This window comes from Piliocolobus tephrosceles, chromosome 8 (genome assembly GCF_002776525.5).
Source record: "Piliocolobus tephrosceles isolate RC106 chromosome 8, ASM277652v3, whole genome shotgun sequence".
In the NCBI taxonomy this organism is placed as follows: Eukaryota; Metazoa; Chordata; class Mammalia; order Primates; family Cercopithecidae; genus Piliocolobus; species Piliocolobus tephrosceles.
In genome coordinates this window covers 25,534,277-25,558,953 of record NC_045441.1, presented here as the reverse complement: position 1 = coordinate 25,558,953, position 24,677 = coordinate 25,534,277, and the positions used below count along the sequence as shown (strand labels likewise).

At 41.3% G+C, this 24,677-nt stretch overlaps 1 protein-coding gene and 2 long non-coding RNA genes across 6 annotated transcripts in view; 1 reads left to right on the top strand and 2 right to left on the bottom strand.

Moving 5' to 3' along the window:
• ELMO1 (engulfment and cell motility 1) overlaps positions 1-20,014 on the top strand; it is a 590,246-nt gene extending 570,232 nt beyond the window's left edge. For 2 of the 4 annotated variants that reach the window (XM_023183031.1, XM_023183034.1), the window contains 3 exons: positions 2,735-2,817; positions 11,447-11,524; positions 17,139-20,014. In XM_023183031.1, the coding sequence (XP_023038799.1) occupies positions 2,735-2,817; positions 11,447-11,524; positions 17,139-17,339 (362 nt within the window). In that variant the 3' untranslated portion in view covers positions 17,340-20,014. The remainder of the gene's footprint in view (positions 1-2,734; positions 2,818-11,446; positions 11,525-17,138) is intronic. The other 2 variants (XM_023183032.1, XM_023183033.2) reach the window with 1 other exon arrangement.
• LOC111520362 overlaps positions 3,830-24,677 on the bottom strand; it is a 105,419-nt gene continuing 84,571 nt past the window's right edge. The window contains exon 4 of the long non-coding RNA XR_002724652.3: positions 3,830-4,111. This is a non-coding gene — a long non-coding RNA (uncharacterized LOC111520362). The remainder of the gene's footprint in view (positions 4,112-24,677) is intronic.
• Positions 18,349-23,816, bottom strand: LOC111520364. Its single transcript, XR_002724654.2, has 2 exons — positions 22,127-23,816; positions 18,349-19,409 (listed from the first exon to the last, which is right to left on the bottom strand). It is a non-coding gene; the product is annotated as an uncharacterized LOC111520364 (long non-coding RNA).

Genomic DNA, 24,677 nt, shown 5'->3' with positions numbered 1-24,677 from the left:
ATCTAGAGACAAACTATGCAAAAAGCAACCTTTAAAAGCTACACTGTATTTTTAGAACTTTTTGTTTTCCTTTTAGTCATAATCCTATGAATGATGTAGCTTCTGGTCTCTAGGACAAGGGACAATGCATATAAAAAAATATACATGTACTTCCACAAAACCTAGTGAAAAAGTGACTCTTCTCCTTGGAAGCCTTTCTGTTAGAGATTCTGAAGACCACCCCCAGGACAGACTATGGTGTTACTCTTATCACATTCCATACAATGGGTTTTCAAAGCTAAGGGCTAACTTACCAATTGTAGACTGTGGACACTCTCTCTAGTTCATGGACCATGCTGTATATTATAACAAAAAAACTTTCTACAAGGCACTTGTGACTCAAACTCTATTTGAATCTTGAGAACGTTTTTTAGAATGAGTTTGTTGACTATATCACATTCACTTCAATGGTGATTTTCCATTGGAAAGTTAGCCAACTTCCCAGAGTATCCAAATGTCCCTTCCTAGGGTAGGGATTAAGCAGCCAGATCAGCTACTGAGGGAAAGGAGGCCAGTTCTTGGTTATGAAAATGGATTTGAGGAGAACTGAAGTCAGTGTTCATGGTCAAAGGTGGGTTCAGGAATCACTGGGACCACCCACAGGAAGATGCCAACCCCAAGGGGGTCAGGCAAAGAGGCAGAAAAGGGATCTGAGATCAGTCAGGTGGGGCTATATTGCTACCATGTGCTGCAGGGATAAACAACCCCAAAATCTCCATGGCCTACACAACAAAAAGTTACTTCTCACTCACGTTATACAACATACACAGGTTGGCAAAGGGCTGCTCCATATAGTCACTCAGGAACACAGACCAGTGTGCACCATGTCTTCCATCCTCTCATTTCCTGTTTATTTCCAGCCCTAGGAATTGCCCTCTGACTATCGTCACCTTGTCTTCCCTGAGCCTCCTCTGCTCATCCATCCATTCCCTGAGCCTCTCCTGTGCCATCTGGATGAACAGGTCACTCCTTCAGTTTCTGCGGCAGGGGAAGACAGAATGGAGGGCCTCCACCCAGAAAAGTAGCATTTCCTTTCACATTTCATTGGCTAAAATTAATCACGTAACCTGAATGCAAAGGTTGCTGGGAAGTGTAGTTTTCTATGTGTCCAGAAGGAAAGGAGAGACAGCTATTCATAACTACAAGTAATGTCTACCAGAAGGGTCCAGAATCAGGTTGCAAGATGTGGTGAGATATGGCAGGAGAACCTACAGAGATTCCTGGAGGATTCATCACAACCCCACTCTTCTTAGGGTTACAGAGAGGCCTAGGAGTGTCAACAGATATGGACAAAGTTCTTAATAATTTTAGGGCACCTGGAAAATGTTAGCATTTGAGGCCTTCTTGTCTATTGTTTCAATATTCTAGGAGTGTCAACAGATATGGACCAAATTCTTAGTAATTTTAGGGTACCTGGAAAATGTTAGCTTTTGAGGCCTTCCTGTCTATTGTTTTAATATTCTAGGTATTCTGTAATTTTATTCTTATCTCTCACCTTCACAACCCAGTTGCCCAATAAAAAGATGTGAGCTTCAACTATGAAATCTCTCATCATCTTCATCATTAAGAGAGTCTAAGGAATTGATTACTTGGCATTCCCCCATATCCCAAATTCTTGGTAAAGCCACACTAGCCAGTGTGCATACCTTGATTCATAAACCCATATGGGGCTGGAGGGTTAGGGATTGGAGAGGGGGAGATGACTGCATTATTTTAAATTAAGGTTCCAAACCATCCTATTGCCTTCTTTCTTTCAGTTGACCTTTTTGTTTTTATTTTTTTATTTTCATTTCATTTTTTGTAGAGACAGGGTCTCCCTATGTTGCCTAGGCTGGTCTCAAAGTCCTGGCCTTAAGCAGTCCTCCTGCCTTAGCCCCTCAAAGTGCTAGAATTACAGGCATGATCCACTTACTGTTCCCAGCCTCCTTCACCTGATCTTAACAAAAGTTTTAAGTGCACAAACCCTTCCATATCTTTTCTTATCTTCCTCCAACTCCAGAGTAAGACATAAGATAACATCATTTTGTGTAACTGCATTATTTCCAGAATCCTGTATCAGAAAGGAATTCTCCCTTTGTTTAATTGAGTTTAGTTTTGTTGTCTGTAAAACAGGGATAATAAAACCTGCTTTACAGAATTAATGAGATGGCAGCGAAAGAGATTTTGGAGAGTGAGAGTTCAGAACTATTTAGAGTTGGATAAATTTTTTGAGATAGGGCTGCTTTCTCTCATTATCCAAAAACTCAGAAACTAAATAGATGCAAATGCTATAGCAAGAGATACTGGTATATGTAAAGCACTTGGCATTGCTCTTGTCACACAGGAGCCCTCTGTAATATCAGTATGAGTATCGATCACTGTTATTTCTACTGCTGCTTCTAATGCCATCACTTCAAACAGTACTATGATGGGTGTTTTTTAATAGGTCTTTGTTTCACTGAACCAAATTCTGCTTACAAGCAAGCTCTTTCTCCCCAGGGATGCTTTTTACAAGAATATAAGATATATTTTAGTTTCTAGTCCTGGGACAGTACCTGGGTTCTCTTTCTCTTTTCCACAATCTTCTTTTCTCTTTTTGCAGTAGTTTCTGGGAATGGCAACCGCAGTAGCGGACCCAGTGCTTAGTCCTGCTTCTTTATTGACATCGAAGCTTTCACATGGTGTAGTTACTTGCATTTTCTTTTATGAATTGCAGTGCCGGTGGCAGATATCAAAGCCGTGGTGACGGGAAAGGACTGCCCTCATATGAAAGAGAAAGGTGCCCTTAAACAAAACAAGGTATGATTTCCAGATTATTGCAAATAACTCTGCTTGCCCAATGCAGTCAGCAACTGCAGCCAGCCCAGCCCTCCTTTATAGCAGTGTTTGTGTGTGTGCATGTGGTCAGACACACCTCTCTTACTCAGCTCTCCTGTTTCCTGTCCTGATTCCTTTTACATCTCTTACCCTCATTCTTTCTCTTGCTGATGCCTTTTCTGATGCTCACGATCTCTTCCATTCTCTCACTTCCTGTCTACTTCCAACCCTGAGAATTGCCCTTACTATTGTCACTTTGTCCTCTCTTGAGCCCCCTCTGCTCATCCATCCATTCCCTGGGCCTCTCCTAACCTCCCTCATTTATGTTTATTTCTCCCTTCTCCAACTTCCACCCCAACATCTTTCATTTTCTCCTGCTGTAATCATGCTCTTAATATCCTCCCCGGGCTCTCAGAGAAGCCTAGGACAGGCAGAGAGCAGCTGACTCAAAGAATCTCAGAAAATTTTAAAGGCCTGATACCCTTCAGCATTGTGGAAAATAGGCTGTGAAATATCTCCAACTCAGACTGAAGGAGAAAATTTTCCCAGAGGTGTGTATTAAGCCCTGCAATACCTTTCATACCGCAATACCTTTCACCATCCCCTCGTAGTTTACCACCCATTCCATTATCATTCCATTACAGAGGGCACAGGAGGGAACATTATTTGAAAAGATAGAATAATTTCTTTTGCCCGTTGGAGAGGCCATCAGGGAGCCAGTTCTTTGTTTATGCCTCTTAGAATCTTGTGATCTATACCATTAATGAACAAAAGTATCCAGATTATCTGGAGTACCCAGATAATCTGGTACCAAAAATGTCACATAGAGCAATAGATTGCATCTTTATTTCCAGTGTCAGTGTCTAAGAGGGACACCAAAATGATACACAATGTATTTACCAAGCAGAGTTAAAATAAATAGTTTCCACTCTGTAATTTCTATTGTTATAAGACAAAGGGAATCTAGTTCTTTGCAGGATGGCCCTATCTATAGTTAAGGAAAAACAAAAGTGCTGTGAAAATACTGTTCAGGAAGGCAGAGGGCAGGGGATGCAGCTGAAGAGGCTGATTGTAAGATCTTTCCTTCTTAAGTTCTATAAGTATAACTCACCTCAACTCCATGGGAACTCCTACTTTGTTGAGCCTAGCACAGCACTGTCATGTAACGCATTTGATTGGCAAGCATACTGATGGCAGGGTATGCCCAAGAGGCCAGGATCTGTGGCCTCTCTGTTACACAGCACCGACGGGGGTTTCCGTTTCTCTCTTCTTCATGCTGTGGGGAGACAGAGATTCCATAGCTGAGCAGATTAGAGAAGCATCCTTAGCTTTAGCAGCAAATCTCCAGTTTTCATGGTTCGCCTCTTGTGGGGCAGACTTTCTTCAACACCAGCCAGGATTACCATATGCTGCCCATGTCAGGTATTCTCTCCACAATCTCGGAGAGCGCTGTTCTGCTTCAGCCAAGAAGGTCCCCACATTTACATAACACTTGGGGATGAGCTGGAAACAGTGTGGTGAAATTGGCAATAATAGGGGTCTGGGAGTCTGCAACCCAGAGAAGACCAGGAAGGGTGTACCTGGAAAAATAGCAACCTGCCAGAATTCAAGTATGCTAAATAAAGACAGAGGGAATTATGTAAAATAGATGTGGAGGGACCACCTGTTTCAGCCCCAACATGTAAAGAGCTTGAGAGTTGTGCTCCCATCCTTAGAAAAAGGAGAAGTGGGCCAGGCGCGGTGGCTTACTCCTGTAATCCCAGCACTTTAGGAGGCCGAGGTGGGCGGATCACGAGGTCAGGAGTTCGAGACCAACAGCCTGGCCAACATAGTGAAACCCCGTCTCTACTAAAAATACAAAAACGTAGCCAGGCGTGGTGGCAGGCGCCTGTAGCCCCAGCTACTTGGGAGGCTGAGGCAGGAGAATCGCTTGAACCCGGGAGGTGGAGATTGCGGTGAGCCGAGATCACATCACTGCACTCCAGTCTGGGCAACAAGAGTGAAACTCCGTCTCAAAAAAAAAAAAAAAAAAAAAAAAAAACAGAACAAAGTGAAAATCAGCAAGTTTTCTTGGACCTATCTTCTAGAACTGAGGTTGAAGGCAAACCATCACCATGGAATGTGGAAAGTCAGATGTCCAAGAAGACATAATAATCCTTAACATGTCTGAAGTTAACATGAAGATATCAAAATACATGAGTTATGAAACTGATAGAACAGAAAGGAGAAATAGACAAATTCATTACTATTAATATATTGGAGACTTCAACATCTCTCGGTCAGTAATCAATACACCAGGCAGGCAGAAAATCAAGAATATTGATGACCTGAGCAGCACCATAAATCAGCCTGATCTAATTGATATTAATAGAATAATCCACTCAGCAATGGCAGAATACACATCCTTCACAAGCTCAAAGGAAACATTCACCAAGATAGACCACATTTTGGATTGTAAAACATGTCTTAAAAAATTTAAAGAATAGTAGTTATACAAAGTATGTTCTCAGATCACAGTGGAATTAAACTAGAAATCAGTAGCAGAAAGACAGCTGGAAAATTCCCCAAATATTTGGAAATTTAACAACACACTTCTAAATAACCCACAGTTCCAGGAAGAATTCCCAAGAGAAATTGCACAATGTTTCAAACTAAATAAAATGAAAATCCAGTTTACCAAAATGTGTGGGATGCAGTGAAGGCAGTGCTTAGAGGGAAATTTATAGCATTGAATGACTACATTAGAAAAGAAGAAATAACTAAAATCAATAAAGCTTCCACCTTAGGACACTAAGAAAGGAGAGCAATTTAAACTTAAAGCAAGCAGAAGAAAAATAATAATAAAATTTAGAGTAGAAATCAGTGAAACTGAAATCAGTAGAGAAAATCAAAACCAAAAACTGGTACTTTGAAAAGATGAATACAATTGATAAACTTTTAGCCTGGCCAACCAAGATAAAAATGAGAGTCACCAATATAACAGATGTGGAGATGATTTCATTTGAACATATGAGGTAGTATATTTGGCCTTCTTGTATCAGACTCCTCTCTACTTAAAGGAGACTAAAAAAGTAAAACTGAGTAAATGATGTTTTGCAACCTTTATTTTTCACGTATTGTCATGAGACTCATGAAACATAGGATGGATGATGATGGATAGATGGATGATGGATGGACAGCTGGAGGATGATGGATGGATGGAGTATGCTACTGTAAACAGATAAGACTGCAAATAGAGGCTAGTTCCTGGGACTCATTGGCCCATATTTCTAGCTACCCTGGGCCCTTCCAGTCTGACGTGAGGGATGATACTAGCAGAATTTCAAGCAGCCTGGCCCTTTAATTGGCAAATATATGGAATTTACTTGTCTTGCAATGTTAGTAGCGTTCATATATAGCATGTCATCAAGCAAAAATATCAAAAGGCAGAAGGAAAGCCACAGTTTTACCTGCTGAACCCCCCAACCCACACTTCTTTCCCCGTACTCCAGAGGGTGTCCTCCTGTCTACCTCTGGGATTTCTGGGTAGGAAAGGGGGACCTGCAGCCTAAAAGGAGAATCGACCAAAATGTGTTCATAAGAGGTCTGTCAGTGCACCGTGGATGGACGATAACCAAGGCAAATTGCTGGCTCTTTGGACAGTGTTTCCAGCTGTGGAACAGCTTTTGACATTTTGTGCCATGAGAGCCATGGTTAACTTAATGACCGAGCAAGGCAAACTGAGACACTGGCATCAGTAAAGGAGATACTTCGTTAATGGCAGAGTGTTGGTAACTGATCATCCTCTCACCCACTCAGTCTCTGCTGATGTTCCCAGCAGGGCCCTGAGAACAGAAAGAAGAAAATTGGTCCTTTCCCTTGGGGTGTCTGCTGCAGAGGCATTTGTTCATGTAGTCAATCATCCAGTCAGTCAGCATGGGAGTGCCTGAAATAGCATAGGATGTAAATGGGGTAGCTGGGGTCCTGTCTTTCTGGAGCTTAGAGTCTACTATGTTTAACAGAGGTCAGTGCAGCAGGCACATTTTTATGGAGACAGGGAATGCTGGGTTCTTCACACAGGGATCAGAAAATTTCTCATTGAGACTTGAAAAGAATTGCCATGAGTAGATGGAAAATTCAGTTGGAAGGTTTAGATTTACAAGGATTAAGTATTCTAAATTCAAACTCTATAAAAGTAAGCTGGTTTGTGGCTGTGTGCTTTAAGGTGGGCATTCTTGGTACTTGTTTGACTGGATTTGGGGCTTTTAGTTCAACAGTCAACATGAAACCACCAGAATGAAGATTCATTGATTCAGATAGGAGTGTATTTGGTGTATGAGAAGCTTCCATCTTCCTATTTGCCAGAATTAAGCATTTGTTTTTCCACTATGGTGCTTAAACCTGAAATAAGAAGCATATTGTACTGAAGCTGATGTCCTTGCATCAGTTTGAAAATCCTGGTCTTAGCCAGAAAGCCCTTTATTCACATTTACTTCATTCATCATCCACTCATTCATTCATTCAGCAATGTATTGAGCATCTCCTTTGTCCTAGGCGCCAGGAATCCAAAGATAAATATGACCTGGCCTCTGGCCCTAGGTGTCCAGTAGATAAGATTTATATTTAAATATGCAATTACAATTCAATATGTTTATGCCAAAAAAAATTAAACACAGAGGGAGCCTGGAAGAATTGAGAAAGGCTGATGCCGGAAATGGCATCTGATCTAGCTTTTGAAAAGGAATTGGCCAGGCAGAGAAGTGAGGAGAAGACTTTCCAAGAGGAGGAAACAGTCTGAAAAGGCACAAGTGCCTTTGCTCATGTGAACAGCATCCTCTAATTGGAAAACACTGAATTCAGAGTATAGGATGGATGGGGACGAGGAGAAGAATATGGGTTGGAGAACTCTTGGCCAGTTATGCTGCTAAGATAGATGGGGGCTGGAGAGTTATAACTACCTGAAGAAGATAATCTCTGTTATGTACTACATGAATGAGTGGTTTTTGCCTTCTAAAATAGAAACTGAAATTCACAGATATCTGGTCAGTAATACACTATAGCTCTGAAATCTACTGCTATTTCTGTGACCATAATTTAACACCCACACACGTGCCACTGTGATAAAAGACACACTGTCTTTTATCAAAAGGTTTTGCCCTCATGATGACCTGGATAAATAGAGAACCAGCATAGTTAAGTGAATGCTAGCAAAATGGCCAAATGTGGTGAGTTACCCTCAAACAACATAAGGATTGACAGCCAACACTGCACACTGAAAATATGTTGCATAGAACTCTACTCTTGTCATCAGTCAGTTCCGCATTTGACCCATGGAAGATGGCAGTCCCCAAACCCAGGAACCATTTTCCTGAGCATCCGCTGACACAGTGTGCCTTGTCATCTGTCCCAGGGCCAGAGTGTTGAGTATAAAGGTCAGGGGCCTCAGCGCATGGAAGGATGTTCAGTTTTCTCTGCCTCCACTTTCCCTAGAACTCAGGCTTCCTCCACATGACAAGGTGGCAAGCAGGCATCAGTGCAGCAGAGAATGGAGAGAAGCTGCTTCTAGATGTAATTTTTTACTGCATTAAAACCAGAGGAATAAAAGAGCTTCAGTCATGAGCAGCAAAGCCCCTAAGCATTCAATGTCTAAGTGAGTGTTGTGGTGTGTGGAGGCAAGTAGGCCCTGAGGGGGACACAGATCAGTGACAGTCTACTCCTCCACCACCTGGCACCTTCTCCCTCACGGACGGTGTGGACAGGTGGCAGCTTCTGGAGTGTTAGCCTGAGAGGTGCCATTGCTCCCGGCTCTGCAGCCTCGCTGCTCCAAGTGCGGAAGAGCTGACCTTCACCAGTGACTCAACAACAGCAAGCCAGAGACATCAATCAAACCCATTATAAGCGAGAGCACCCTTTAACACAGACATGCAGCTCAGAGAATTAATTCCCTCCACCCCCTCCCAGGCAGCTATGGTGAAATTAAAGTGGGAATTGACATTCTCACGAATTTCCCATTTCCTGCCTGTGTTTATCAGGAATCTAGGTCATGACAGTTCCGATCATTCACGTCGTGAGTGGTATATGTCATAGAAGGGCAAAGCCCAAAGTTTGCATGCTCCCTCCGTTTCCTTCCTTCTCCATCCCCCTGCAGAAGAGAAGGTATCACAGCAGTAACCACGCTGACACTCCGGTCTCGAGTGACTTCAGCATCCTGTCGGGAGCACATCTGGGCTGCGGTGCTGTTCACACCGGCTCTTGTCAGCCAGGGGTGATCGGCCACGTGATCTCCCTGAGCAGTCAGGCACTTGTCACCCAGGGTCAGCCCAAAGGGGCCTGGATGAACTTTACCTTTTCCTGTTTACCTCCGACGGCCCCCACGCCACTGTAATATCCTGACTGGTTGTTCAGAAGCAAAGTTCACTCCCTCCTTTTTCTCCAATCTCTCAAATATGAGTCAGAGAGTTTGCCTAATAAATGACTCCAAGATTCATGAAGAAATTGTCATTTTAATGAACATGCCGAATCTGAGAACAATTTTTATGAATTTTTGAAATTATAGCATAGCATTTTGTTGAAAAAACAGTTGTAAGAAGAGATAATGACCTATGACCTATCACCTTACCATAATTATTTTCATTTCCCATATTTCTTTCCAGTCTCTGTCCATAGGTAGGAATTATTCATAATTGTGATCAGTGTGTACACAGTGTTCATGTCTCATGCTTTTCTCCACTTAACTTCGGCTCCCCATAATTATCTTACTGAATGATTGGCCAAATATATTTCCCTTGGTGGCTAATTTATGATATCTTTATTACCCAAAGGAGGGAGAGGTTAGTTTCTCATAATGTTCTTTCAGATAATAGTATTTGGCTTTTGCTTTCTTTTGAATTTTTCTTTTGAAATTATCTCAGGCATAGCATCTCTGGTTCTTGATACGTATTTTCATACTGATTTTTTTTTAAAAAGGATGATATGAATTTATAGTACTAATAATAAGTCTGTGACTCTTTTAATTTATAAATTAAAAGTCCCAAGAGAGATGGTTATGGAAATAGATGCTGTACTTAATGGCAAATTGGTTTTGTTTGCTTGTTTCATCAAACTTCCTTTTTACATTATTGTCTTTACTGGGTAGGCCTGAGTCAGGGCCTAAAGAAGAAGAATAGAAAATGAGGAGAGCATTTTTGCAGAGTAGCTCCCATTCCACGACTCAGCATTCTTTCCTTCCCTTGTTTCTATTTCTGTCAAGGTGAGGAGACCTTTTGAATGTGAGATGCTGGTAGGTCTATCCTCAGAACAAGTCCTGCCCCCTCTCATTGAGGGACAGCTGGAGGTGAACCAGACACTGAGAACTCCATGAGAGCCAGAAATAGTTAGATGATGGACTGTGTCGGGACAGGGATGCAGCCACTTTGGAATAATTCTTTAATCCATCTGAAATTCTGAAATCTGTAGGCACTGACCTCATCTTTTTGCCTTTTATCTTTCTGGGGCATTTTTGCTGTGAGTCACAGGTGAAAGACAAACTCTCTAACAGATATCAAGGTAGAGAATGATGTGAAGAGATCTGGCTCCCTAAGAAAGAATGTTTTGTGGGCAATTACTGAGCAGTGTGGCTCGCAGATCACAGGAGGGGAGAGGGATGGTCATCCCTGGTGCCTAATAGAAGCACAGAGAAGGAAGGCATACTAGAACCTCCATGCTGGAACAGTGTAGAGTGTTGGTCTGGATACACTTGGCCCTTCCCCTCCAGACTAGGAGTCCTCAGGATGCTGAGATGAGCTGATGATTCTCATCTTCTGCTGACCACTCAGACCACTAGAATGATCGTCCTACCCAGTATTGGTACAGCATGTACAGTCTGAGAAGTGTGGTTTAATGTACATATTAGACATGACACTGAGTGCCTTGGCCATTGGGCATTCATCTGCAATGAAATGAAAATGTCACTTGGTCCCTGGACCTTTGGGGCCTGGCTGATTGCATGTACTCCGTAAGTGATCACCAATGAGTGAGACCATGCTTCTCTATTATACCTTGGAGTCTCTGCTGAGTAAAACCTAAGCTTTGTGTAGCCTTTACTGTACAGTAGCTCAGAGGTCAAAGGACAGATGTAAAGATAATGGGTTCACCTAGAAGCCTCCTTACAGCTGGCGTAGCGTCCAAATTTTAGGGAATTCATACCTCTGTGGGCCTCTCTGTCTGTCTTAGGATGATAGAAGGAAGGGCAGTCCTTAATGCTGTTGATTGGGAGTTTACTGTTTTTTTGTGGCCTCTCTGGAAGGGAGATGCGAAGAAAGGAGAATAACACAGTTTTGGTGGCGGAGGTGGGGGCTGTCACCTTGGACACTCATTGAACTTCTCTAAGCCCCGCCTCATAAAGGGGATGAAAACACTTGCTACATGGGCTGCATGTGAATTAAATGAGATGGTACATAGACCACCCTGACTGGAGAGAGGGAATCATGCCGTGAACCTTGAAGAACATGGTTCCTCCTTCCATCAGCCTCATTGCAGCTCTGCTTGTCTAGACAAGCTGGCCCTATTCCATGGTCAATGTGCAGCCATTTGCAACGGCAAAATGAAATGTGCCGATTTTCCTTAAGGTGCTGTTTTCTCTCATCTCTTGTAGGAGGTGCTTGAACTTGCTTTCTCCATCTTGTATGACTCAAACTGCCAACTGAACTTCATCGCTCCTGACAAGCATGAGGTAAGGGTCTCAGGGGGGATAATTTATGAGAGAATGTAATATTTTCTCAAGAAAAATATTAGAAAGAAAGAAATTTCGCTTAAGAAAAATAGACCTGTCTAAAAAAATGACGAACCAAGGGGCATCTTGCTGACTTGGAGTAGAATGGAAACCTCTTGACAAACTGCCCCTTGCAACAGATTCAACTTCTTAGCAGCCTGGTAAAGAAAAAGGATGTAAAAGGCCTCAAATGCAGCAAAGGCATAGTTGTTAATCCAGAGAAAGAAGCGGCCCTGGTTACAGCTTTGGTTTTCATTGAATTTTTCGTTTTTGGTCTGGATTTTCCCAAGATAAACTGGTCTCTCTTCTTTAAAACATCTGAGGAAGTAGGTTTTCTACCAAATTTCTTTAAGCTATTTTAAGAGGTTTAGGGCTGTCTCTGCTGTTGGGATTTTATTTTCGAGATGCTTTTATTCCTTTCTGACATCTTGTTATATGTATAATTTGTTTCTCTTCTTGCAGCACGCTGTCAGCTATATTTAAAATATTTAGCATAAATCTAGGAAAATGCATTTGTAAGATAAAGTGGCAGTTATGGCTGATTTAACTTTCTTTTATAAACTGGAACCCAACATCATGCTTGAAACTTTTATTTTTAGATGATACCATTCAAATTTTTGTTTTGCATGTGGTTGCATAAACAGCTTTTAGAAAGGAAGAGAACATTTTAATAGAATCTGATTTTTGTTCCCCATTTCCCCTAGGACATTTAGCTCATTTAGAAGTTATTCAGTATCTGGTTTTCACTGGTTTGAAGCTTTTGAATAAAATTGTATATCCCAAAGAGAGAGGAAAGATTAGACACAAATCCTGCATTTAGAATGATGCTTAAATATAATTCTGTGTCACTTGACATTTAGTTTGCTGAAGGGTAAGACTTTGTCTTCATCTTTCTGAAAATAGATACTGTGTCCTACTGTTTCTGTTTTTAAATAAAATTGTGGTTCTACACAGGCCACCATATTCAAGATGTATAGAGCTGTATACAAAACTACTTAAAATAGTAGAACTTTGGATGTTATTTAAATCTATGCAAGGCTGTTTTCCCCAGTGTACATTAATTCCAGATCAAGATAAATGCTCTGGGACTGCCAGGTTTTTATTCATATCTGCCACTTCTTATAGATACAATGAAGAGAAAAATGCCATATGCTTGTGAACACTTTTAATTACTTCAGACCACTTTCCTCTCTATTACCTCATTTTATTTCCATAATTACAACATACAATAGAAAGTTCTATTACAGACATTCTCATTTATCAAATGAGCAGGGAGAGACCTCCCAGAACTGAATACCTCAACAATAGAAAGGTTAATACAGTTGCCCTTGAACAGCATGGGGGTTATGGGCACCGACCCCCCACACAGTTGGAAATCTGCCCATAACTTTTGACTCCCCAAAAACTTAACTGTTGATAGCCTACTGTTGACCAGAAAGAAGACTTCCCCATAGCATAAGCAGTTGATTCACACACATTTTGTATGTTATGTGTATTATATACTGTATTCTTACAATAAGGTAAGCTAGGGAAAAGAAAATGTTAAGAAAATCATAAGGAAGAGAAAATATGTTTACTATTCATTAAGTGGAAGAGAATCATCATAAAGGTCTTCATCCTTATTGTCTTCACATTGAGTAGGATGAGGAGAAGGAAGAGGACAGGTTGGTCTTGAGGTCTCGGGTGGCAGAGACTAGAGAGGTGGAAGAGGTGGAAGGGGAAGCAGAGAGACAGGCACATTTGGTGTAAGTTTTAATGAAAAAAAAAAAATCCATGTATAAGTGACCCACACAGTTAAAACCCATGTTGTTCAAGGGTCAACTATAAGTATAACGACCCTGGCTTACTCTCTGCCAGGCACCATTAATGCTTTATATGTATATTTCACCCCAGTTAACCCTCATATAACTCTGAAAGAATCTCCATTTAATAAAAGAGGAAAATGAGGCAAGAGAGCTTAAGAAACGTGTTCAGGGTCACACAAGTAGTAAGAGACGGAGCTGGGATTTAAACACTGGCAGCCTTACTCCAGAAGCCCCTCACTTAACCCCTACACTGTGGAGCTAGGAAGAGAAGGAGCAGGCACTGAGCTCGCACATTCCTGGCAGGCCCATCACTCCGCTTCTGCAATCACCAACTCATGGCCAATCTGGTTCATCTGTGCTCCCATCTACTCTTCCACCATCACCCAGCTGCCACCCCTGATTATTTTGAAGCAAATCTGGATATCACTTTATGTATAAATATTCCTGTATGCATCTCCCAATAATAAAGACTCCATTTAAAAACAGTAACTGCAATACCCTGATCACAAATAAATTAAGAATGTGGTATTTATTTATTAAACCATGTGCAGTCAATTTTTAGATTTCTCTAATTGTCTCATTTGTGTGTTTTTTTCTTTCATACTTTGTTCAAGTCAGAATGCAAATAAGATCCATGCATTGCAGTTGGTTGACATGTTTCTTAGGTTTCTCTCAATCTACAGATTTCTCTTTCTCTGTCTCTCACAATCATGAGCATGTGCCTTTTTTCCTTGAAATTTATTTATTGGGAAAAACAGATCATTAAACCTGTAATGTTAATAGTCTAGACTGTGCTGATTATAACTTTATGTATTAGCTTACTGTTGCTACTGTAACAAACTGCCACAAATTTAGTGTTAAAGAACACAAATTTATTATCTTCCAATTCTGGACTTCAGAAGTCAAATGTCAGTATCCTGGGCTAAAATCAAGGTGTCAGCAGGGCTGTGTTCCTTTCTGGAGGCTCTAGGGAAGAATTTTCCCTTGTCTTTTTCACTCAAGAGTCCACCTGCACTCTTTGGCCTCCATCCATTGCAATGGCCGGTTGGACCTTTTCATCACATCACTTCAGCCTCCTCTTCCATAGTCAGGTCTCCCTCTACCTCTCACTTCTCTGACTCTTCTTCTGTTTCCTTCTCTCACTTTTAAGGACCTCTGGGATTACATTGGGCCTGCTTGGATAATCCAAGATCATCTCTCTATTTTAAGATCAACGGATAGCAACCTTAAGTCCCTTTTCCACAGAACCTGACATATTCTCAGGATCCAGGGAGTAGGATGTGGGTATCTTTGGAAGGCGGGTATTGTTCTCACCACAACCTGCAATGCAGTTCATATATTAATCTGTCCCCTGTATGTCCTATGAATTGTAGTTAAAGGATTAATCAAATTCAGGCTCCCTTTCTAAGCAGCAGCAGTGGTGTTTGTACTTTCATGGTGACTTCTTGCTCCCCTTTCTTGGATATTAGCAGGCACTGATGATTGTTGTCTGGATCCTTGGAACCAGTAGAGGTTGCAAAAGGTTGATATCCTAATTTTATAATTCCTTCTTTATTTATTAAAGGGATAGAGAGAAACTGGCCTCATCAACTATTTGGTTATCCTAAAGTTGTACAATTTACATATGGCAGGCAGGATAAATACTTGATTCTCTTTACCAGTTTTCAAAATAGTATCTTTCAAAGAAGAGCAATGAGGCATTTGGGGGCAGGGGTTAAGTAGGAAATCATGCATTTAAACAGAATTATGTCTCAATCTGTTGCAGTTACTGTCATTATTAGTTTCTAAGTTATCTGGTCTGGAATAAATAGGAACACCATTGGGCCGGCCTCTGAGTCCTATTGGGAGGAGCCCTTATGTCTTTGACAGCTTTCTGGCATTCTGGTATGATGGGGTGCTCCAGGTTTATCTTTGTTTCCTGCCTTTTCTCTGTGGAGCCTTTATTACTTGTAGTGGGAAATGATATTTAGTGACCAGAATCTAAGCATGAGGTGTGTTTATGGTCATTGCACACCATGGTGCAATGGTTCTTGGTTGGTCATTATTTTATTTTTTAGCCCTTTTTGGGGACAGAGCTAGGAGGGTTTTTTTTTTTTTAAGATAAACTACATAATGAATTGATACTAATAGTTCCAACTCAAATTCAGTATCAATACTACAGGGTTTTTATTTATTGGTCGATGTACTTTCAAATAAAATTTTCTGTGCCTGTTGTTTCTAAAAAGAAATGCACTGCAGAAATGGATGGTTTAGACATGTTCAGAATCAGATCGTGAGGACACGAATTCTTCCAGAAATCCCTTAACACGAAATTGATGTTTCAATGGGTTAAATGCTTTGGCTGAGATCACCTAACCACGGTAGAACGAAAGCCCTCCAAATCAACGCTGCCCTCCTCAAACACGGATCTCAGAATACACCCATTGTGCACCTCCTCAGTTTAAAAAATAGGACCCCCAATGTGCATCACGGAAGATTTCTATCACATCATGGTGACTGGAGATTTATATAGTGTTTTTCTGTATACTTTGGGTACTTTTATGTTGAGATCTGCTACCATGGAATACAGTCCAGATAACCACAGTGCCAAAGTAGGTTAAGGAGGGTCTGGAATTGCCACTTGACCTAGTGAGGCAGAAAAGTTGGGAATCTGAAGTGCATGGTAGAAGGAAGATCACTTGAACAAAATAGGAGAACAATTGCTGTTATAGAATTCTATACAGGACTGTTAGAAACCTAACTCCAGTGTGTGAGTGGACCCCAGCATCCAGAACGCCAAGCAGCTTTCTGAGATGCAGCAAGGGTGCCTCTTTCACCAGGTGTCATGGTTCTCTGTCCAGTTCAGTACAGAACTCCAGCCTCTGGGAGGGAAGCTAACAAGAGAAAAGCAGGTCCTCAGACAAGGCACAGTTCCTCCTTCTCCCTCATAGAGATCATAGTCTCCTGGAGAGACAAAAGGCTATGAGAGGAGAAGAATCAGGCTCTTAGTTGGGGACTCTGAAGGTCTTTCCAAAACAGATAATGTCCCCAGGGATCAGGCCCCAGAGACCTGGTGAAAAGAAACCTCAGGAACTGGAGACAAAGGCTAAAGAGGTCCCCAGACAGGCAGCCAACCCTCCTCCCATTAAGATTGCCCAATAATTTTAACTATTTTGGCTGCCAGACACTGGGCAGCAGAAGGCTATTTCCTAGCCCTTTAGCTGAGAAGCACCAAGGTGGGACAACTGTTGGCCATTGGCTCCAGGGTGGGACAGGGCTGTCATTGTGAATGCTAGGAGTCAGACAAGATAGGCTGAGATGAGCTACTAGACTAGGAGCCATGACTGGAGTAAGAAAGAAGCCAGCTTCACCTGATGTCGAGTCCAGGACTGTTTGGTAGATTCCACCAATACCTAAAAGTCATAGACAACCACATAGGTGTTACATTGCAAGTCATGGAGAACTCCAATCCTCAGCTGTTATGGAGAGCCATTCTTTGCAGAGAAGAGCATAGGCACTGGAGTCAGAGTGCCTGGGTTCAAATCCCACCCAGTCTATGTAATACTGAGTCACTTAACTTCTCCGTACCTCAGTTCCTTCACCTATAAAACAGAGATGATAACAGAAGTATCGACTTTATATTGAGATGTTGTGAATATGAAATGATGAAGTAGGCAGAGCACTTAGCGCAGAGCCCACTGAGTGATGAGTATTCACTGTTAGCTGTTTTTACTATTAATACTTCTGTAATTGCCACAAGTAATGATCACTGTTGCCTCCCTTCCTGCCAGTACTGTATCTGGACGGATGGACTGAATGCGCTACTCGGGAAGGACATGATGAGCGACCTGACGCGGAATGACCTGGACACCCTGCTCAGCATGGAAATCAAGCTCCGCCTACTGGACCTGGAAAACATCCAGATCCCTGATGCACCTCCGCCGATTCCCAAGGAGCCCAGCAACTATGACTTCGTCTATGACTGTAACTGAAGTGGCCGGGCCCAGACACGCCCCTTCCAAAACTGGAACACCTAGCTAACAGGAGAGAGGAATGAAAACACGCCCACGCCTTGGAACCCTCGTTTGGTAAAGGGAAGCTGTGGGTCCACACTCCCTTCAGCATCACCTCTAACCCCGGCAACTTTCAGCCCCTAGCTGGCATCTTGCTCACCACCCTGATTCTGTTCCTTGGCTCCACTGCTTCAGGTCACTTCCCATGGCTGCAGTCCACCGGTGGGACAAGAGCAAAGCCCACTGCTAGTAAGAAGGCCAAAGGGCCCTTCCATCTTCGCCCCCCACAGGCATGCCCTTCCTTCCCTGTGGCAGGAAAGCCAGCAGCCCCAGACTGCCCCAAAACTTGCCCACCAGACCAAGGGGAGTGCCCCAAGGCCCCTGTCTGGAGGAAATGGCCCAGCTATTTGATAAGAAGACCAAACCCCACATCCTCCTTTCCCCTCTCTCTAGAATCATCTCGTACCACCAGTTCCACTTGAATTGAGATCTGCGCTCAAATCTCCTCCCACCTCCCTCCCTGCTTTTGCCTTGCTCTGTTCCTCTTTGGTCCCAAGAGCAGCAGCCGCAGCCTCCTCATGATCCTCCCTAGCATCAGTTTCCCAAACAGTCCACAGGTCCCACGCCCACTTTGCGTCTGCACTGTGATCGTGACAAATCTTCCCTCCTCACCAGCTAGTCTAGGGTTTCTTCTCCCTGCCCCAGGCCAGAACTGCCTTCTTCATTTCCACCCACACTCCCAGCCTTTTAGCTGAAAGCACAAATGGTGAAATCAGTAGTCTCGCTCCATCTCTAATAGACTAAACCTAAATGCCTCTAGGACGGGCTGTTGCTATCCAAGGGTTTGGTGTTACCTTCTCCTGGGAGGTCCTGCTGCAACATGAGTTCCACAGGATGGTCAAACTGTCAGACATCCAAGTTTACATCATTGTAATTATTACTGGTATTTACAATTTGCAAGAGTTTTGGGTTAGTTTGTTTTTTTTTGTTTTTGTTTTTGTTTTTTTTTTTTTTTGCTTTGTTTTTGTACAAAAGAGTCTAACATTTTTTGCCAAACAGATATATATTTAATGAAAAGAAGAGATACATAAATGTGTGAATTTCCAGGTTTTTTTTAATTATTTTAATCCCAAACATCTTCCTGAAAATAACATTCCCTTAAACATGCTGTGGAATAAAATGGATTGTGATGATTTGGGGAGCTGGTGTTTTGATTTCGTAACTTAGGTTCTTGCTACTAAGTCATCAGCATCACCTAGGAGCTTGTTGGAGATGCCAGCTCTTCAGCTCTGTCCCAGACTCGCTGAATTGGGTGATGTGTATGTACATTGGTTTGAAAAACACTGCTGTGGGAAACCTTGCACCTTTGCTAGGTCACCATAGGCTCGGAGCATCAGTGGAGAATGTTACTTCTAAGAAGACCATCTCTACTCACTGAGAAAATCAGACCCACCGTATGAAAATATCTATGCCTTTTACATTGTTGTCTCTTGACCATGACTTTCTCTTCTTTTTCTTTCTTACCATGATATAATTTATAGAGTGGGTCAAATTAAACACATCACAACTTTGAGGAAGCACATTTAGCAGTGAAAAGAATGCAAACCGACAGACCTGAAATAAATTAAGCCAGAACTAAATAAATCTAACTGTGGATTAATCATGGGTCAGAGCCCAGCAAAGGATGTTTCTTAGGTCATTTCCACTGGAGGCATTATCAGGATTGTAAACTTCCAGCCCTGGGAGGGATGTCAGAAGGGTCCAAGGTGCAGTATTAAGCGTGGTGCAGCACAAGCCACTCTGGCCTCACAGCACAAGCTGTGGAAGCATCCAGGTCATTGCTCTTTACCGTCATCAGGATGTGCAATTACAGATTGACCTGGGTTGAGATGATATGGTCCAGAGCACTGCATGCATTGCAGGAAAAAAAGTCCTTTGCATTCCAAAGCCATTCACAGGGGTTCCTTCTTCCCATCAGAGCACTCACACCTGAGTGTTGAGCTGTTGATTCATTGATCATTAAGCTTCGATGTTATTAACATGTACCTGCTGTCGAGAGCATTTATTAGTCTACCCATCATCATGATAAAACAGTAACTGTTAGGTCAAAGAAAGCAAACAAAGTCATATTATTTTTTACTTATGGGTTACAAGATCCAATCCATGAAAAAGGGAATTTTCTGGACCAGGATCTCTGAGGTCCTGAGACTCTGGGTTTAAGAAATGGATCTGTCCTGTGACCTTGGCTGGGAAGATCCAGCCCCTCTCTCTTCTGGCACTCCGGCTTTGGTGCATTTAATAGAAAGAAACCTTTTCAGGACTATAAAAGGCAGCATTCTCCAGCTCCTCCCTAGACCATCCTTTGGACCTGTGAGATCTGAAGAGCATGCCATCTGTTTCCCTTCATTTTGTGACCATGTGGGGAAGGATTGTTGCCCATATTTGGCCACCTCACCTTCTCCCCAGGCTGCCCAAGGCTTTTTTTCCCATGCAATAAGCCTACCGCCTCCAACTCATCTCCTGTTGCCTGCAGTTTCCTAAGCCTGGGCAATTCAGCCAAATCCAAGGCAGAAGTAAAGTAGGAAGACTGATGTCATGAAGTCCAAGTTGCGTTCTCCCATTCGCCTTGCTCAAAATAAAACTGATAATTTGAATCTGCTGATGTTTAAATTCCTATCTTATTCTTGTTCAGAACACATAGGCGGAAGGAGAATGAATTGGCCGCTTAAACCTCTGTGACAACATTTAAGGGCAGGGAAAGCTAATAGTAATTGCAAAAGAAAAAGTGCAAGGTTGAATATTTCCTGAGTCTATTTGCAAGTCCATTCTAAGCCATCCTTCAGTTATCAACTACACCATGTCCTGTCCACCTGCTTTTACAGTGAACAAAGCAATGGGTGTCCCCAGTGACATGCATACCTTTCATCCATTTTGTTTTAATTATGAAAATACAATTAACACAAACTTTTCATTTTAAGGGGAATGAAATACCCATTCAATAATCAAAAGTGTGCTTAGAGATAGGCCCTAGGAACTCAACAAGAACAAAATTTGTAAAATTAACATTTGTAAAAATGAGAACAAAATTTATCAAGTCAGGGAAATGACAAGCAACTTAGTCAAATATAAAACCGAAAAGTTGCAGCACAGTGTGATAAATGGCATTATATAAATAGGTACAAGGTAGAATAGTAGAAAGGAGGTTGTGACCAACACTTTCCAAAATGGTATAAGGGAAAGCAAGAGAGGAGTAGAAACTTGAGTAAGATCTTGAAAAAGGGATGTTCACCATGTAAGAGAGAAACCTAAGTAGAGCAAAGTGTAAACAAAGCATGGAGGCAGGCTGATGTGGAACGACTCAAGAATCTGTAGGTCATTCAATGTGGCTGCTGTGCAGGATGCTTATGAGAGAGCAAAGGGTGATAACACGGCAGAGGAAGAAAAGCACAAATCCTGAAAATCCTGACAGAATTGGCAAGGACGTTTACTTGAGGGCAAAAGAGAGTGCGTTAAGAGGTGTGATGTCAGATTTGCCATTCAGAAATATCCCAGATACAAAACAGCCTTGTGGGGGCAAACTTGAAATGGGAGAAAACTGGAAGCAGAAATATTAGCAAGGAGATTTTTGAAATAATCCCAAGCCAGCATTATTTGAGCCTAGACTTTAGTAGTAGCAATAGAAATGGGGAGGAGGGTAAAGTTATTAAAGAGAAGCGAAGACCTCATTAGCATGGGGGTGAGAGAGACAGAAGAGTGCAGAGGACTCCTGAGCTCCTAGAATAGGTAAGAGTTAGGGCTGTGAGCAAAAATCAGGAAGAGAGGAGGAACAGTAATGAGATGAAATAATGAGATAGTGTGCATTTGGTGAACTTCTCCAAACAGATAATTTGAGGCAAGTCATTTACTGTGTGCCTGTTACTCATTTATAATGGTTATGTTATTACTTGTGAGGATTATACGTGAGGTGGCTGAAAACTGTCACTGCTCAAAAAGGAAATCCCCTACCCTCCCCGTCCCTTCCCTTTCCTTCCTTTCCTCTGTTATCCACGGTGGTTTGAGGGAGGGATCTTTAGCATAGCTTAACTACATGATATGCGATCAATCCCTCAAGATCCATGGGGGATTGGTTCCAGGAGCCTATGGATACCGAAACCCAGGATGCTCAAGTCCCTTATATAAAATGGCATCATATTTGCATATAACCTATGCACATCCTTCTATATATTTTATATCATCTCTAGATTGTTTATAATACCTAATACAATGTCAATGTGATGTAAATAGCTTATACTCTTATCATTTTCAAAATTTAGAGTTCGTATTATGTTTTCTATTGTTTGTTTCCCCAAATATTTTCAGTCTCAGTTGGTTAAATCTAAGGATGCAGAACCTGTAGATATGAAGGACTGTTTTTCAACCAATTCAGTCCATTTTATGGTAAAGAAAGAAAGAGAAAGGAAGGGTGGAAAATTTAAGAATTTTGATATACTTCTTGAATTAAGGATTGGAGGTAACGCAATAAAACCACAATTTAAAATAAATTCCAGTGGGGAGGTAAGAGTGTATGCTATAAACGCATATTAAAAAAATACCCTAACCACTTGAGGCATTAGAAAGAGGAAAGTTTCAGGGCTGGAGAACAGAGAGGAACATAGGAGAGAGAATAGAAGATAAGATGGGGAAAAAAATGTAAAGAATCTTGACTGTCTTGCCAAGAAGTTGGAAATATATTCTTTATGTGATCAAAAACCACTGGCATATTTTACCTGGGTAAACGGCATGACCAGATTTGCATTTTAAGATCACGACTGTCACACAGGCAGCAGCACAAAAGAGGAGTCGGGGAAGGGTGGGACTAGAGGCTGAATATGTGTCAAAAATGCTTCACTTTCAAAGAAGGCTGGATGTATAAATCATTCAATCAATCAAATTACTGGAAGCAAATGGAATCCAACAGAGATTATATATAGGGTGCTGTAGAAGAGATGAAACTTGATCATTATTGCAAAAGATAGCAAAATAAAAGGCTATACAGTTAGCCCTTGAACAACATGGGGGTTAGGGGTATCAACTGCCGGCACAGTCAAATAATCCAAGTATAACTTTTGACTTCCGAAAACCATAGCTACTAATAGCCTACCTTTGATCAGAAGATTTACCAATAATATAAACAATCAATACATATTTTGTATATTATATGTATCATATACTGTATTCTTAAAACTAGAGAAGAAAATGCTATTAAAATCATAAGATAAAATATATTTGCTATTTGTTAATATTAAGTTGAAGTGGATCATTAATAAGGTCTACATCCTCATCGTCTTCACTTTGAGTAGGCTGAAGAGGAGGGGTTGGTCTTGCTGTCTCAGGAGTGATAGAGGCGGAAGGAAATCCTCATAAAAATGGACTTGCACAGTTCAAACCTGCGTTGATCAAGGGTCAACTGTATTTTCAAAGTTGGATATATAAATACAAAAATAGAAATAAGACCAAATCTTTCTCGGACTGGCTGAAAAAGCAAAATCTGGACAAATGCTGGTTATAAGATATGTGCCTAAGACAAAATGACGCACAATAATTGCAAATATGGAGTTGACCAAGAAATACCAGCAAATGCAAAGTCCCAGTGCAATGAGTTGGGAGAGGAGGTGGTGGGGAAAGAGCAAATAAACATCAGGCAAAGTAAAATTGAAAATGCAAAGATACAAAAAAGAAAGTTATTTTATAATACAGATGGTCTTCAACTCGCAACAGAGTTACATCCCAATAAACCTTTTGTAAGTTGCAAATATCTTAAGTCGAAAATGCATTTAATATACCTACCTACTGAACATCTGAGCTTAGCCTAGCCTACCTTAAATATGCTGAAAACACATTAGCCTACTGGGCAAAATCAGATAACACAAAGCCTATTTTTTAAGAAAGTGTTGAGTATCTCATATACTGCATATGGCAATCCCAGGAGAAGATCAAAATTCAAAATTTGAAGTACATCCAAATTGCAACAGTTTCACACTATCACAAAGTCGAAAAATCTAGGTGAACCATTGTAAGCTGCAGACCCTCTGTACTCTTTTACGTTGATATTTTTTTCATGTCTCTGTCTGTGTGCTAAATAAAATAGAATATTTTATTCATCAAGAATATCTACATGCTAAATAAAATCACCTTGAAATATATAAACCAATACTATTATATATAGAAGAGAAGTGATGAGCACCATTCCTTAGGTAGAGACTTCAAATAATGGCATATATATGATTAACTGAATTTGAAAGATATTTGGATCCCTTCTCTACAAAAACCTTAAAAAGCCAGACATGGTGGTGCATGCCTGTAGTCTTAGCTACTTAGCTGAGGCGGGAGGATTGCTTGAACCCAGAAGTTCAAGCCTGCAGTGAACCATGATCGAGTGACTGCACTCCAGCCTGGGCAACAGAGTGAAACCCCGTGACCAAAAAAAAAAAAAAAAAAAAAAAAAAAAAGAAAGAAAAAGAGAAAAGAAATAAAAAATAAAGATGTTTGGATATACATAGTCTACAAAAAATATACATAATGTATCTTTGGAAATGTTCCTCATATAGATGGCCACAAAGAAAATCTTTACACCATGAGACAGAATGTAAGTATAAAGGTTTCATAGCAATATCCAAAACATCCTCCCCCAAAAACAATTATTTCAAATGTGACTAAACTTTTAAAACAATAAAGATCATTTTAGATGATTTCTCTGATCTTCTATTACAAAAAGGGAAATCCACAGGTGTCAGTGAAAAGGAAAGAAATGAAATCCAAAGCACTAAACTTGTGGCTGAGGCTGTGGCCTCCCCAGGGTGGTAGTTGTCTTGAGAGAGGTGTAAGTTCTAGTGTCCAGGTGGGGATTTAGAGAACAGACCTCATTTGCATATTAATGAGGAAGAGAACTGATGTCTTCCCACAAAACCCAGGATCTTAAGAGGGCTACACCCTCATTTGCAAGTTAGATGGTGGGGGAACCCTAACCATTGGCATAGGAAGCTAACATGAAATCTTCTCTGACTAGACTGTGGGAGAAAAAAGACTCACAATCTATAATGAGTAAGAGTAAGATTAGACACCCCAAAACTTGACATAATAGAATAAAAACATGAAAATCAAATAAAGTGCCCACCTAGGCCTCCCAAAGTGCTGGGAGTACAGGTGTGAGCCACCATGTCTGGCCTAAGTTAAACATATTTTAAATAGAATTGAAATCCCCAGAAGAATAAAGAGATGACAAAAGCAATAAGACATGAAAAATATAGTCATTGGAAAAAATGAACTCAGTGTTATGTT